This window comes from Nicotiana sylvestris, chromosome 2, assembly GCF_000393655.2.
Source record: "Nicotiana sylvestris chromosome 2, ASM39365v2, whole genome shotgun sequence".
Lineage (NCBI taxonomy): Eukaryota > Viridiplantae > Streptophyta > Magnoliopsida > Solanales > Solanaceae > Nicotiana > Nicotiana sylvestris.
In genome coordinates this window covers 132,601,104-132,617,320 of record NC_091058.1, presented here as the reverse complement: position 1 = coordinate 132,617,320, position 16,217 = coordinate 132,601,104, and the positions used below count along the sequence as shown (strand labels likewise).

The following is a 16,217-nucleotide window of genomic DNA, read 5'->3' as shown; positions in this document are numbered from 1 at the left end:
CTGGCATTTTCATCTGTTGGAAGAAAACTTCCGCTTCTTCAACGCTTACAGGCTTCTTTGGTGGGAAGCGTCTCCGTGTGGCGTTGTTTAGCTCTTGGGTGTTCGAATACCTTCCAATGAAAGTATTTTCCGGAAGTTCTCCCGTGACTTCTTTACCTTTGTACGTTACCAACGTCCTCTGATAGTTCCACGGTACTGTGGACGGGTTTGTCATCGGCTTTTGTGGCACGCGTCCGATAACCACTGGCTCATTCAGCCGAGGTGGTTGAATCGTCCCTCGGACCACATAGGCCCCCTTTGGTACGTACATAGGTTTTGCCCTTTTGACCTCGAAGCTCTGCGGCTTCTCTGCTCGACCTCGTGGGATGTAAAGAACTCCATTCTTCACAGGCACCGCCTTCTTCTCCACCTTCTTTTCGGGATCGCACTTTACAGTACTGGCATTTTCCCCTTTTTCTAGTTTCTGGGCTGTTTCAGGCTTTTTTCCTGCATCGACAATGGCGATTATAGCTTTCAAAGCAGGGTCAAATTCTTTGTCTTCGCAAATCATTCCGATCAACGGCCCGTTGTTGTGAGCATGTAATGGATTGTTAGTCATATTTGGGACCTCCTCGTCCCTTAGCACTATTTTCCCTTGCTCTATTAAATTCTCTACTACCCTTCTCAAAGCCCAGCAGTCATTTGTATCGCGCCCTTCTGCTCCTAAATGATAGGCGCATCTAACACCGGCTTTGTAAGAAGGTGATGCCGGATTGTGCCTTGTGAGGGACCGTCTGCAGGAAACCCAACTGGACTAGCTTCGGGAACAAAGTAGAGTATGGCTCACCGATGGGTGTGAAAGTCCGCCTTCTAGGTAGTTCCTGAGGGCGGAAGTTATTTTGAGGAGGCTGTGGGTTATAGTGGTTGCGGTATGGAGGCTGATTTTTGGGAGGTGGAGCTTGGCCTCGATTGGCTTGCTGCGGCGGGTGGACATATGGCTGGGTGTTCATAACCATGTAGGGTTGAGGAGCATATGCCATGTTTTGGTGGGGGTAGTAGTGTTGTGGGGTCCTTTCTGGAAAACGGGCCTGGGATTACGATATTCCCTTACTTCTGATGCTGCCATGGCCGTTTCCTCCTTTTTCTTTCCTTTCGCCATTCCTCCGGACCCGCTTTGGACGGCTTGGGAGGTTGCCCTTATGGCTACCTGACTCAAAATTCTACCCGTTTTCAGACCGTTCTCCACCATCTCTCCAATCTTAATCGCTTCTGCGAAAGGCTTTCCCATGGCTGACATCATGTTTTGGAAATAGTCGGACTCCTGAGCCTGGAGAAAAGTGGTGACCATTTCTATTTCGTCCATGGGAGGCTTCACCCTTGACGCCTGTTCGCGCCACTTAATAGCATATTCTCTGAAGCTTTCTGAAGGTTTCTTCTTCAAGTTTGACAGAGAATTTCGGTCTGGTGCAATGTCGATGTTATACTGGAATTGTCTCACAAAATCTCTAGCGAGATCATCCCATATATGCCACCGGGATATGTCCTGGTCCATGTACCATTCCGAGGCTAGTCCTACCAGACTTTCCCCGAAATATGCCATTAGCAATTCCTCTTTTCCGCCGGCTCCCCGCAATTGGTTGCAATATTTCTTGAGATGAGCAATAGGGTCACCGTGCCCGTCGTACTTCTCAAACTTTGGGGTCTTGAAACCCACTGGTAGGTGCACGTGAGGGAACATGCATAGATCGGCGTAGGAGACGCTCTTCTGTCCGCTCAAACCTTGCATGTTCTTCAAACTCTGCTCAAGGCTTCTCATTCTTTTGGCCATCTCTTCTTGTTCAGCCATTTTGGGGTTCTGATCCTGCATAGGTGCAAACTTGCACTGAGGCTGTGGAGGGTGAGTGCTCGTGACGAACCGAGTTGGTTCCATTGAGAAAGATGGTGCTTGGACTGTAAACGAAGATGAGTCAAAATTTGGCTTGTACGTAGCAGGTTGTGCCGCGATCGGGCAGGGTGGTGCAGTAAAGATGTTTGTGTTTGCATCTGTTGTTGATATCCGGGGATGAGAATCAGAGGGCGATCCAGCAGAGAAGGCCGAAATGGCTGGGTATCTGAATAGGGTAGCGGGATAGCTTATGGGGATATTAGAAGTCCCGCTTGTTCTGGAGAATAACTCAGGGAATCCAGGGACGACACTTGGCGGCTCTTTTCCGTTATTCTAGTCGTCCAGCATTTCCAACATGCGGAGCCGCAGGATTCTATTTTCCTCCGGAGTTGCGGACTCGGGCGTGAGGACGGCCGAGATCGAACTCTCCTCGGAAATGGGAACTGTTGGTAAAGGAATTTCTGCAGACATTTCTATGCTTTCTTTTGACCTTGTGAAATAAGTGTGAGCACCGCCTCCTGACTTAATAACAGGTAATTGAACACTCCCTTTCGACCTCGTGAAGTATGAGTGTGAGGCCAGACTTTCACCAAACCAACTGCCTTTTCCAAAAACCTGAATGTACTCAACGACAAACGAACAGTTAATTCGAAACAAATAACAGATAGGCAATCTTACGTTGGGGCATGATACACCTATGCAGTTAAGTGGATTCCTACATGTTTGCAACGAAAGCATGCGTCATTCCAGCTTCCTTTTAGGATTCCCCTTTTTCTTTTTTCTTTTTATTATATTTTTTTTATTATGTTTTTCTTTCTCCTTTTGTTACTGTTTTCAATTTTTGTGGTTAAAATGTGACCGGATCCGATAAGGATTGCCTACGTATCACGATGCCACGCAAATCAGATCATTACGTAGTTCAAAAACAGATGAATGTAAAAGAAACACACATTTTATTACTGAAATGATTTATTACAAGCAATATTTCGAAAAAGGAAAAACAAAACTTGAAAATAAATATAGACTCAAACAGACTAAAACACCCTGATGCGAAAAGATAGACAGAAGATATTAAGATATAGACTCGACCTATGAATACATTATGGCTTTGAAAATTGGTGCCCGTGGGGCATCGTTCGGCCTCACCGCGGTCCTAGGTGTGAGATCCCTTTCAAGTTGCTCCAACTCATGCATGGTCTGCTTGACATAACTCATCACTGCAGAGAGAATGGTAACGCTGGGCATGTTCTCACAACGTAGACATCGTCTGATGATGGCGTGGGCAATGGTCATGATCCTATCTCTGGTTTGTTTCTTTTCTATGAGCAGGCGTTTTATCTGATCACTGCATGTTTTTAAAACCTGAGAATCTTGTATATGTCGATTCTTCAGTTGTCGCACTTCTGTCTTCATTTGGGCCAACAGGTCGTAACAGTATCTGCTCTCAAATTGGAAATCCTCGGCCCGTTTAGCTGCTTTAACCTCAAGTGTAGCCATCTCTCTCTTCATTTTAGCAACAGTTTTCTCGTGGTCACGTTTTAGTTGGTTCAAGTATCGACGATGCTTATTTGTCCTTGTACCCACTGTGCTTTGAGCTCTGCCATGACACTTTCAGACTCTTTTAAACCATCTCACCATTCCCTGACTTCTCTTTTCAAACCATTTATCAACTGCTTGTCAGATCGACTTCTGGGCTGTTCATCAAGAGCCAATCTCAATTCCTAGATTTGGGCCTTAAGTTCTTCATTCTCTTGGATCAATCTATTCTTTTCGCCTCGATCCGCAGCGATTTGTATGCTGTTATTGAATTTCAGACTGTCAATTTGTAGCTTCAAATCACCGATCTCTGCCCGATACCCCTTTTCTTTTGCTAACCAGTTCCATTACCCTTGGGACGACTCAACGAAATCTTTGAGATAAGGTCTCTTAGCTGGTCTCTCGCAGGACAGGTCACCTATGAACCAAGCGTGATATCCTGGGGAAACTTCCCCTTTTGCTGTATCCATCGCACAAGTGTTTGCTGTCAGATGTTGGCACTCACTCCAGATTCAGCGAACTTCCTCTTCGGGGAAATGACCGTCCGGGCTGATTTCAATCACTTGAGTACTCAGATCTTCATCTTTTGGTACTATTTGATACCTCCCAAGTTGCCTCAAAACCCGATACGGTGCATAGGGTTGGATGCTTTTAAGTCCCATTAACAGAAAGTGGGGCCTGGTTGCCGGCATGTATATGATCTCCTTGACGGGCAACCATCCGAGCGTCCACTGGATTTGGTTGGCGGTGAGAGTTCGAAAGAATGAGGTCCACGATGTGACTCCCTCGGGTAGACTGAACCCTTTGATTCTTGTGTAGAATTCTCCAATACAAGTTTTTTCGGGCGAACCGTAACCCAAAAGCGGGGAACGGTGGAATAAATGATCGGTCATCCACATTTGCAACAGTAGGTTACATCCTTCGAAAAATTCGGCTTTGGCTCGGCAAGCAGTGAGAGCCCGGAAAATGTCAGCCATAATCATAGGCGCCAGAGTACTTTTATCTTGGGTGAGCAAAGTACTGACGACCCCAGTTACTTTTAGATCGATGTTTCCGTCTTTCTTTGGGAACACTATAAGACCCAAAAAGGCTGTCATAAAAGCTACCAGCCTGTGTTCGTCCCATTTTTGTCGGTTGCCTCTACTACATAGTTTGAAATCCGGCTTATTGAACCCGCCCATGTGGCCGTATCTGGCATACATGAGGTGGAGACTGCAGAAACCTTTGGCAAGATCTGGATGGTGAAATGTTCTGGGTATTTTTAAGAAATCCAGAAACCGGTGTACCGTGACGGCTCTAGGTGCAATCAAGTATTTGAACCTTAACGGAGCTTCATCACCTCCAATGTATCCCGCTATTTCTTCCAACGTCGGGGTGAGCTCAAAGTTTGAGAAATGAAATACATTGTGCGCTGAATCCCAGTAAGTGACCAATGATCTGATAATATCACCCCGAGGCTGAATGTCTAGTAAGTCCGGGAGATCTTTCAGATATTTCCTTACTTTGTCTTGCCCCTCCTTGCCTAAGTCGCTCCACCATAATCGCAACTCAAAAGGGATCTTGGTCATTATTTAAAAGGGTTCGTTTTGCATCGTGCTCATCCTGCACATTTATTAGGGTGATTATGCTAATGAAAAGACTTTTATTAGACTTAACATAAAACTATCTAGATTTTTTCAAGATTTTTTTTTATTATTATTTTTTTTTTCAAAATGACGAACTCGATTTTCAAATGCGGCCTTTTAGCACTTCAAGAATGAAGATTTTAAAGCTGCGAGGATCAACCGAAAAGAAAAAAAATGATGACCGAAGATGGTCGTTTATGCAATGTCAGCCTTCCGGCGTCCCGCTTGGGAACATTCGGTTGTTTTTACAAAAAACGGCATCACCCGACTCGTAAATTAAAATTCTGTCATTTTGGCTATTTCTGAAAAAAGGGGAGGTTGGACCCGATGAGGGTTGCCTACGTATTTCGCACCTTGCGAGAATCAAACCGGCGTAGTTCTCGGATCAGAAATAGGGGAAACAAATAAAATCTTTTAAAGAAAAAGAGGAATAACTATTTTTCTGGAATTTTATATATATTTTTATTTTATTTTATATATTTTTTGAAACGAGACTAAGGAAATATTTATACATTTAAACTTCTTTTTTCATTTTTTTTTTGAAATTTCGAAAATCTTTTAAAGAGATACTACAAATGAAACCATAATTTTTTTTTGAATTATTTCCTCTTTTTTTATTTATTTATATATATATTTTAGATTTTGAAAGTGATTAAAAGGAATAAATCAAACTAAAAGACAAACTTTGTTTTCATTTTTCTTTTTTTTCCTTTTTTTTTTAAGAAAATTCCGGCGAGGTTTGACATTACTTGGGCATTGGTTTTCCAAAAATAAGTAATTATCTACCTAACCTGTTTTTTTTTCTCGAAATTTTTTGGAAACCGGTCAGCATGCAGATCCGAAGCAAATAGATGCGCAAAACAAAACGGGATGCAGCAGGACGGTCTTTTCATTTCAGGTTGCCTGTCATAGACGGACCCAACCCCTGTGTTGAGTCCCCTATGTCAAATGCAACATGATGCAGATAAGCGTTCCTACTAGGGATCCGGCATGAGGTTTCGTTATACTAGGTTTATAACCTGGGTATATGTTCTAGACTGTGTACCCGAGCGGACGACTCGAGTCGAGGAGGGGGCAACTTACCGGGAACCAAAAGGCCATCCGGCTTCGTAACTTGTCCGTCCTCTTTCTTATTTCAGGTATTGACACTAACTGAATAGGGAGTCTCAACCAGTAAGCACATCCCCGGAGGTGAAGAGAGAAGGGTTTCGGCACAGTTTATATACAGTTCAGATAATATCAAAGCGGTAAAAGACAACATTTAGCACGTTATGTCAAAACATGTAATAAATATCAGATAATAAAGCCAAATATAACAATTATTCTAAGCTCGAATTCTTGAACCCTGAACCAGTGGTTCTGGGTTACAATGTCCCCAGCAGAGTCGCCAGAGCTGTCACACCTCCTTTTTGCGCGCTCGCCCCGAAGGGTTAAGATGCGCGAGGGGAGTTTTTCTAATTTAAGTGACAATATTCGAAATGGGATTATTTATTTAATTCAGAGTCGCCACTTGGGAAAGGTTTGGCTTTTGGTGTCCCAAGTCACCGGTTTATCTTGAATCCCAAATCGAGGAAAATATTCGACTTTTCCAAATGAAGTCTGCGAACCAGAAATTCTAAGTAAGGAATTCTGTTGACCCGAGGGAAGGTGTTAGGCACCCTCGAATCCCGTGGTTCTAGCACGGTCGCTTAAATTATTATAATGGCTAAATATCTGATTTAAATACATGTTATGACTTATGTGCTTTCATTAAATTTAAAACCGCTTTTATTATTATCATTTATTTTATATAGAATTGCAACGTCATGAAAATGCATCTCGAACCACGTCACAATCAATGCACCCGTAGTTGTTAACACATTTCGACTCCGTCGAGATCTGGATTTGGGTCACATCAATGTGCACCCGAATTTAAGAATGTAATTTTAATTGAGTCGCGCCTAAAGAGTCTAACGCGTTATTATCTTTGGGGAAGGCAGTGAAATTCACTAAACAGTCCATCCCAAATTCTAAGTATTTAGTATGATTAATTGTTGAGGGCCCCGCAATTTGCATTTTTTATTTGGCGAGGCTCGTCTCATTATTTTAGAAGGGATATCCTAAAGCGACTACATTTCTAATGTGTTTGTCTCTAAAAATAGAAGAAAAAGATACATGCTAATTCAATTATATGCTTTGGCCAAATTCGGATTCTTGTTAATCATCTGATCAATTGTTTACCAAAGAATGAAGAATGCTATACTTCGTAGAACATGTTCTTAATTTGGATAAAAGGGGAAAATTAACATACAAGATTGATGGAATGCTATACTTACTCCAAACGACCTTAAGTTAAATTTAGATTAGCCCCTTTTAACAAGATTAATAGTATTACTTATTAGAGGATGTTACCAACGGTATTCGGAGACTCGTCCTATGAACTGCCTAATGAAGCTGAAATTCAGGAATTTAAAATTGTATCGTATTTGGAAAAATTTAAAAACCATCCACCCTACATATTTAAAGCATGACTGGAGAAAGAGTTTGAATTAACAATTATACTAAGCAATTACACATTCCATAAATTATATAACTATGTCATGTATACTACTACGCGAACCATTTTGCAATATCTAAACCCAAATAGTTTCCATTAAGTACAAACTTACTAAGATGTTCTCTATTAGGCTACAAATCAAAAAATTACACAATTTTGGCAATATTTACAAAGCTGTAAGTAAAGCAATGACTGATTAAATTCCTTTGCATCTTCATTTCATGCTTTCGACTTCTACATCAATGTGAGGTTTAAATGTGTACCTGAATGTTGAATATCAACAAAAGAAAAAGAAGATAGGGAGAATCAGCAACAGCAGCAACAGATAACAGCAACGACAAAGCGACACAGCAAAAATGGCAATCCTAGGCAGAATAGACCAAAACAGTAACCCGATGATACAGTACTCAATGTTGATTCTTTCAAATACTCAAGGGAAAATCCTAAATCTTGACAGAATCAATAACAAACTAGATGTTGAACTTCAAACAAAAGAATGAGGAAAGAAGCAGTGTTTTCAGTTCCAGGCAAACAAAAATTTCTTTTCTAATCTCCCTCTCTGATTTCTGAAACCCCTCTTTCTTATTCAAAGCTGTTTCTGACTAATTTCAGCACCTCTTTATATGTGTGTGTGTGTATCTGTGTCTGTGTGTACGTGTGTATCTCTCTATCTGTATCTCCTCTCTATCTCTGTCTCTCCAGAAATCAGTGTATATATCTCCTACTCCTCTTATCTCTCTGAAAATCTTTTGTATCTGTTTTTTCAATCTCCAAACTAATGGAAGTTCTGCTTCTTTTATAGCCTAGCATCAGCCCTTTACAGTCTGTAAAACCTATTCAGACCCCTTCCCATGTGGCCTCCTGCCTTTCCAGTTTCCACTCAACTATTTAAAGTAAAACCCTTCCCATGATATTCCTCTGCCAGCCTTTTGTCATCTTATTTAAATTAAAACCAGGGTATGGGCAGCCTGAAGATGGCCTGACAGCCCATGCTGTCCCATTTGCTCTAATTATTAAAGCACTATAGTGCACATGCTATCAATTCAGAACTCAAGCTGAACTGAAACCACAAACTAAACTATAAATGTTTCTGATCCAAATCGAACAAAACACAGACAACATACTCAGTTCCTAATTGAGTTTAAACAAAATTTCATCAGACAAACCAATGACAGGGATCAGATTATCACTATTCCAAGCTGAACTAATTTACGACGTATATCGACTCGACTATACTAATTGTAACACATACAATCAATGATCAGAAATCCAACAGTATCAACATGTGATTCAAATTGTACTGACTAAACAAAGTTGTACTGGGGACTAATTAATCAATCAAATTTAAATTCAATTGATTGTACAACTTACACATATACACATGATCAGTAAATGGAGAAAACTTGGCCAAATACAGAAGTCCGGGCAAGGTGGACAACACAGTCGACAAAAATTCAAAACATAAATTAAACAAAACATTAGGGCATATGAACAGACATTCAATTATAACAGACAAGATGAACTGATAAAAAAACAAAAATTACCTTAAAGCCTTGAAAAATCAGAAAGCCCTAGCTCGGATTTGAATCGACCTTTCTTGGGGTTGAACGGACTTTAATCGAAGTGTTCTCTACTGAGAACACTTCGATTAAGGTCCATTAGACCCTAATCATCTAGTTCAAATGGACACAGATCGGGCTCAGGGTTCCTAGGGTTCCTAAGGGGCAGATTTGGGATTTGGGTTTCCCTGGTTAGATTCGGACCAAACCAAGCATGGTTTGGTCACGAGGGAAGTCAGAGGAGGGCCTGGTATAAACCTAGGGTGGTTTGGTGTAGATCGAGTTTTTTGTTCGAATCTTCAAAGGAAGATTCGAGAACCTAGGAGTTGATTCGAGGCAAAGGGACAACAAATCCATGTTCAGGGTGGTGAGGCGGTCCTATGGTGTTAAGGTGGGGGTCACCGGCGTCCATGCCGCCGGGTTTTTAGTGAGGGGAAAGGGGGGCGGCTCTAGGGTTCTGGGGTTTTGGGTCTATGAAGGGGATGAGGACGAAGGAGGGGTGTTTGGATAGGGAGCGGGGTATGAGAGGAAAGCTTATATATGGGGTGGAAGGCTTGATCTCGGCCGTTAGATCAATCGAGATCAACGGCCTGGATCTTAAGGTTTAAACGAACGGTGTCGTTTGGCTTAGTATTAGGGTCAGGGTTGGTTCGGGTAATGGGTCGGGTTTGTATGTGGGTATGGGGGATGTGATCTTGGCCGTTGATCGTCCTGAGATCAACGGTCCAGATTAAAAGCAGCTCAACGACGTCGCTTGGACGGTTGTGTGGCCAGCTCAACTGGACCGGGTAAACAGGGCTTCTGGATTGGGTTGTTTGGGCCTTTTTGTTTTAATTTGGACTGGCCCAAGTCCGAAAACTCTTTTCTTTTCTTTTTTCTTTTTTTTTTAATCTCTTAATTAAAATGCCAAATAATGCTATAAAACATTAAACAATAATTAACACACAATTAAAATAACATCACTTAATGACAAAATAGAATGAAAGACGCATTTTTTGTGATTTTCCTTTTAATAACCGGATTACGGTTCAACTACACATGACATATATTTTTTATATTTTTTGTTTGATAAAAATAAAGACGGACAAGATCACAGATAACTAACAAAAATGCCACGTAAAATCCAAAAATTGTACAGCAAGACCAATTGCTATTATTTTTGTTTCTTTTGGAGTGATTGTCGCGAAAACAAAAATCACGTGCTCACATCCCTTAATTGGCTTCATCGGACTTAATTTGTATTCTGTTTACTTTACGGCGATACTACATGTTGGTTCCTTGTTGTTAATTGTTGTTTCTAGTTCTTAACGCGAGTATCGTAACATTATTCTCACCATGTTTAGCTTTATATTATTCTTTGTTAGTTTTATATTCATAATGGTACACGTTATTAAGCCTAGTAGGTGTCTTTGACTGTCCCTCATCACTACCCCACCGAGGTTAGTCTTGATACTTACTAGGTATCAGTGTGGTGTACTCTTGCTATGCTTTTGCACATTTTTGTGCAAATCCAGGTACTCCGGAGTTTGTTGATTATTAGCTAGCTGATCAGGCATCACTGTGGAGACTCAAGGTATACCTGTCGTCGTGTTCGCAGGCCTAGGAGTCACTTTCTGAAATTTATTTTGTACTATTTATCTCTATTCCAAAACAATTGTACTTAAAGAATTTTTAGTGAACTCAGTAGATCTTATGACTTGTACTACCGGTTGTGGGATATTGTACTGTACTCGAGGTTGTCAGCTTATTATAGAAGATTCTGGTTCATGTTTAATAGTTGTCTGGTTAAATTCTGTCATTTAATTCAGTAAGTGTTAGGCTTACTTAGTTTTTAAGACTAGGTGCCATCACGACTTCCTTCGGAGGAAAATTTAGTTCGTGACAATGGCCCAATCCGCAAGAATAGAGAAAGTCTCCGAAATACGGAACATATAGTTATAACACAGAAGTGGGCACATAAAAGAGGCATGGCTTCTGCTAATACTTACGTATTCCTCCAAAAGACCAAGGTAATGGAGCACGGCTCAACATAATCTCTATCAATTTTCAATTATATTTTAAGTAAATTAACCAACAAGTAAAGTTCAAGTAGTAAAAATATTGCATGACAAGGTCCTAAGTCTATCCGGACATAACATGAATTTAACTAAGTACGGACTTTTGTCACTTCGTGCGTACGTAGCACCCACAACAAGTAAAAAATAACAATTAAAGCACCTACATGGACAATTCCCTCTTACAAGATTAGGCAAGAGACTTACCTCGCTTCCAAGTCCATTACTCGACTCTTCAACCTCACTAATAGCCTCAAATCGATGTCGAGCAATATGAAACTAGCCAAAGGTTGTACAAACTAATCAATATATGCCCAAAAGTTCATAATTTAACTATTAAAGTAATTACCCAATCCAATTCGGAAAGTTTCTAAAAGTCACCCCTAGGTCTACATACCTGGATTCTTAAATATTTTCGTAAATAAATATTACCCATGACCTTATGAACTCAAATATATAATTTCTACTCAATTCCATAATCAATTTCGTGGTATAATCCCTTTTTTAACAAGCCCATGATTTTCAACACAATCCTATAATTTTTATAATTTTCAAGTTTAAATCTACCCATAATCTATGTACTAAATTCACATTAGGTAGAAATCATTTACTTTAAAATGCTAGGTGAAAAATCCCTCTTCAAGAGCTTCAAAATCGGCCAACCCGAAGTGAAATGAGCCTAAATCCCCATTTTAAAACATATTTCTGCCTGGTGGTCCTTCTATGCGATCGCGAAAAGTCCCTTGCGATCGTGAAGTAAAAACTTGCCAAGGCCTAGAAAATTCTCTTCGCGAATGCGAAAGGAGTCTCGCGATCCTGAATGCTAACCTGACCTACCCTTTGCGAATGCAAAGGCTACCAGCCTGACTCCTCCCAGCTAGCCTTACACTGCGCGAAGATGAACAAATAATCGCGAACGTGAAGGCCAGTGGCCGCAGAGCATTGCGATCATGACCCCTATTCCGTGAACGCATAGAACAAAAGATTCATAGCCCAATTCCTTCATCACGAATGTGAGGTTTCCTCCACGTTCGCGAAAAAGTAAACCAGCAGCAGCATTTCTTCAATTTTTAATGTAACTCCGAGTGGTCTAAACCACACCCGAGCCAACCGGGACCCCGTCCAACTGCACCAACAAGTTCAAAAACATAATCCAGACCTGCTTGAAGCCTTAGAACACATAAAATAATATCGAAACCAAGAATTGCACCCTAAAACGAAATTAATCAACTCATGAACTTCAAACAAACTTCTTCAACTACCTCTAAAGGTGGCAAATCATACTTAGACAGCTCGGAATGATGCCAAATTTTGCGCACAAGATACAAATCAGCATATGAACCTCTTTACGGGCTTGAAATCCCAAACAAGCATTGATAGCACTAAAGTCTACTTCAAACCAAATTTAAGAAACTCTAAAACCTTCAAGGTGCAAACTTTCAACATTAAGCGCTGAAATGCTACCGGATCACCCAAAACTCGATCCGAACACATGCTCAAGTCCAAAATTATCATACAAACCTATTAGAACCACAAATCCTGGTTCTAAGGTCGTTTACTCAAATGGTTGGCTCATGTTAAACTTGGCCACCTCAGGCCACTATTAAGTAGCTAAGTGTTCCAAATTCAACTCGAACCTTCCAAAACCAAACCAACCATCCCCGCAAGTCATATATTAGTAAATGCACACTTGTGAAGTTTTAAATAGGGTAACGAGGATCTAAAAAGCAAAACAACCAGTCGAGTCGTTGCGTTCTCCACCTCTTAAACAAATGTTCATCCTCGAACGGGTCTAGAATCATATCCGGAGTGCTGGATAAGTGCAGATATCTACTCTACATGTCGTCCTCGGTCTCCCAAGTTGCCTTCTTGACTGGTTGACCCCTTCACTGGACCTTTACCACTAAAATCTTCTTAGACCTCAACTGGTGGACCTTCCTGGAAACAATGGAAACTGGCTCCTCCTCATAACCCAAGCTCTCATCTAGCTGAACTGTGCTGTAATTTAACACATGTGACCTCTTGGCATGGTACTTCCGGCGCACAGACACGTGGAAAACTAGACGAACTCCCGATGGACTAGGAGGCAAAGCAAGCCTATAAGCAACCTCCCCAATTCACTTCAACACCTCAAATGGACCGATGAACCTCGGACTCATCTTTCCCTTATTTTCGAACCTCATGACACCCTTTATCGGCGAGACTTTCAAGAGAACCTTTGCCTCCCACTGTAAATGACGAATCACGCGCTTTCTAATCTATGTAACTCTTCTGTCTGGACTGAGTTGTACGAACTCGCTCCTGAATTAACTTCATCTTATCCAAGGCATCATTTACCAAATCAGTACCTTATAACCTAGCCTCGTCAGGCTCAAACCAAACGATGGCGGGAACGACATAGCCGACTATATAAAGCCTTAAATATAGACTTCTCGATGTTGGACTAATAACTGTTGTTATAAGCAAACTCGGCCAAAGATAAGAATCGATCCCATTCCCCTCTGAAATCAATCACACATGCTCTAAACATATCCTCCAAGAACTGAATTATATGCTCCGACTGACCATCGATCTACGGATGAAAGGTCGTGTTAAGCTCTACTCGGGTATCAACTCACTCTATATTGCTCTCAAGAATCGATCCCATTCTCCTCCCAAACGAAATCAAATTTCCCCAATGTCTGCGACAACCCAACTACAAAGTCCATAGTGATGCGCTTACACTTCCACTCCGGTATAACCATCTGCTAAAGTAAGCCACCTAGCCTCTGGTACACATACTTAACCTGCTGACAATTTAGACCTCTCGTCACATACTCAATTATGTCCTTCTTCATCCGTCGCTACTAGTAATGATGCATCATGTCATGATACATCTTCGTAGCACTTGGATGAATAGAATATCGCAAACTGTGTGCCAATCAGCCCCCTCAAGCCATCAATATTAGGAACACATAGGCGACCCTAGAGTCGCAGAACACCATCATCACCGATAGTAACCTCTTTGGCACCACCCCGTAGCACCGTCTTTATAAGAACTAGCAAGTGTAAATCATCGTAGTGATGAGCCTTGATCCACTCAAATAAAGAAGACTGAGCAACAACACATGCAAGAACTCGACCGGGCTCTAAAATATCAAACCTCACAAGTTTGTTAGCTATGGATTGAATGTCCAAAGCCAATGACCTCTCCTCTGCTGAAATGAATGTGAAACTACCCATACTCTCTGTCTTTCTTCTCAAGGCATCCACAATCACATTCGCCTTGCCCGGATGATAGAGGATAGTAATATCATAATCCTTTAGTAACTCAAGCCACCTTTGTTGCCTCAGATTAAGGTCCCTCTACTTAAATAATGGTGTAAATTGTTGTAATCGGTATAGACTTCACATGACACCCCATAAAGATAATGCCTCCAAATCTTAAGAGTGTGAACTATCACGACCAACTCCAAATCATGCATGGGGTAATTCTTCTTGTGGGGATTTAGCTGACGTGAAGTATATGCAATAACTCATTCCTCCTTAATCAATACACAACCCAAGGTAACGCATGAAGCATCGCAATACATAGTATACATCCCTGAACTGGACGGCAACACTAACACCGGTGTTGTAGTCAATGCAGCCTTGAGTTTCTAGAAACTCGCCTTGCAATCATCAGACCATCTGGATGCAGCACCCTTCTGGGTCAATCTAGTCAAAGAAGTTGCAATAGAAGAGAAGCCCTCCACAAACTGACGATAATAACCTACTAACCCCATGAAACTCTTGATCTCGGTCGTTGTGGTAGGATGAGGATAACTCTGAACTGCCTCGATCTTCCTAGGATCTACCTTAATACCCCCACCTAATACAATATTCCCCAAGAAAGCCACATATTCTAACTATAACTCGCACTTGGAGAACTTAGCATATAACCTTTTTTCCAGTAAGGTCTGAAGCACAATCATCAAATGTTGCTCATGCTCCTCCATACTACGTGAGTATATCAATATGTCATCAATGAAGACAATGATAAATGTGTCAATATATGCCTATACACATGGTTCATCAAATCCATAAACTCCACCAAGGCGTTAGTCAAGCCGAATGACATCACTAGAAACTCATAGTGCCCATATCTAGTATGGAAATTCGTCATCAGAACATCCGATGCATGAATCCTAAACTTATGATACCCAGACCTCAGGTCGATCTTAGAGAACACTCTAGCACCGGTAACTGATCAAACAAATCATCAATGCGTGGTAACGGGTACTTATTGTTGATAGTGGCTTTGTTCAACAGGCATCCTTCTTCTTCACAAACAATATCGGTGCACCCCAAAGTGACACACTCAGCCTAATAAACCCTTTCTCAAGCAACTCCTCAAGGTGTTCATTCAACTCCTTCGGAGCTATGTGGTACAGTGAAATAGAGATAAGTTCGGTACTTGGTACCATATCAATACTAAAATCGATATCATGATCTGGTGGCATGCCTGGTACATGGGAAGGAAATATGTTGGAGAACTCCCGCACCACGAGTACTGAATCAATCGTGGGAGTCTCCACAGCAGTATCTCGAACATAAGCCAGGTAGGCCAAACAACATGTCTCGAACATATGTCGAGCCTTCAGGAAAGAGATAACCCGTCTAGATCTACTTATAGATGAACCCCTCCACTCCAATCTAGGAAACTCTGGCATCGCCAAGGTAACGGTCTTCGCATGGAAATCAAGAACTGCATGGTACGAAGACAACCAGACCATGTCGAGGATGACCTCAAATAGGTCATATCAAGCAATAAAAGATCCTCTCTAGTCTCATAACCATATAAAGTCACTACACATGATCGGTAAACCCAATCCACATCAACAAAATCACCCACTAGTGTGGACACATATACAGGAACACCCAAGGATTCATGAGAGACATCCAGATAAGGAGAAAATAGAGAAGACACATATGAATATGTAGACCCTCGATCAACTAGTACCAAAGCATCCTTACTATAGACACAAATAATACATGTGATCACGACATCTGAGGCTACTGCAT

General features: G+C 41.4%; 1 protein-coding gene across 1 annotated transcript; it reads right to left on the bottom strand.

Moving 5' to 3' along the window:
* Nucleotides 1-13,060: 13,060 nt before the first annotated feature.
* LOC138885610 (uncharacterized) lies at nucleotides 13,061-15,928 on the bottom strand. Its single transcript, XM_070166573.1, has 4 exons — nucleotides 15,463-15,928; nucleotides 14,825-15,024; nucleotides 14,317-14,519; nucleotides 13,061-13,271 (listed from the first exon to the last, which is right to left on the bottom strand). The coding sequence occupies exons 1-4, from the start codon at nucleotides 15,926-15,928 to the stop codon at nucleotides 13,061-13,063; spliced, it is 1,080 nt and encodes a 359-aa protein (XP_070022674.1).
* Between the last annotated feature and the right edge of the window lie 289 nt (nucleotides 15,929-16,217).

Coding starts and splice junctions, on each gene's coding strand:
- LOC138885610 (XM_070166573.1), bottom strand. CDS start 15,928: ATGGTCTGGTTGTCTTCGTACCATGCAGTTCTTGATTTCCATGCGAAG. Junction 15,025..15,462: donor TGTGAAGAAGAAGGATGCCT/GTTGAACAAAGC, acceptor ATATTGTATTAG/GTGGGGGTATTAAGGTAGAT. Junction 14,520..14,824: donor GATGGTCTGATGATTGCAAG/GCGAGTTTCTAG, acceptor TTATTTAAGTAG/AGGGACCTTAATCTGAGGCA.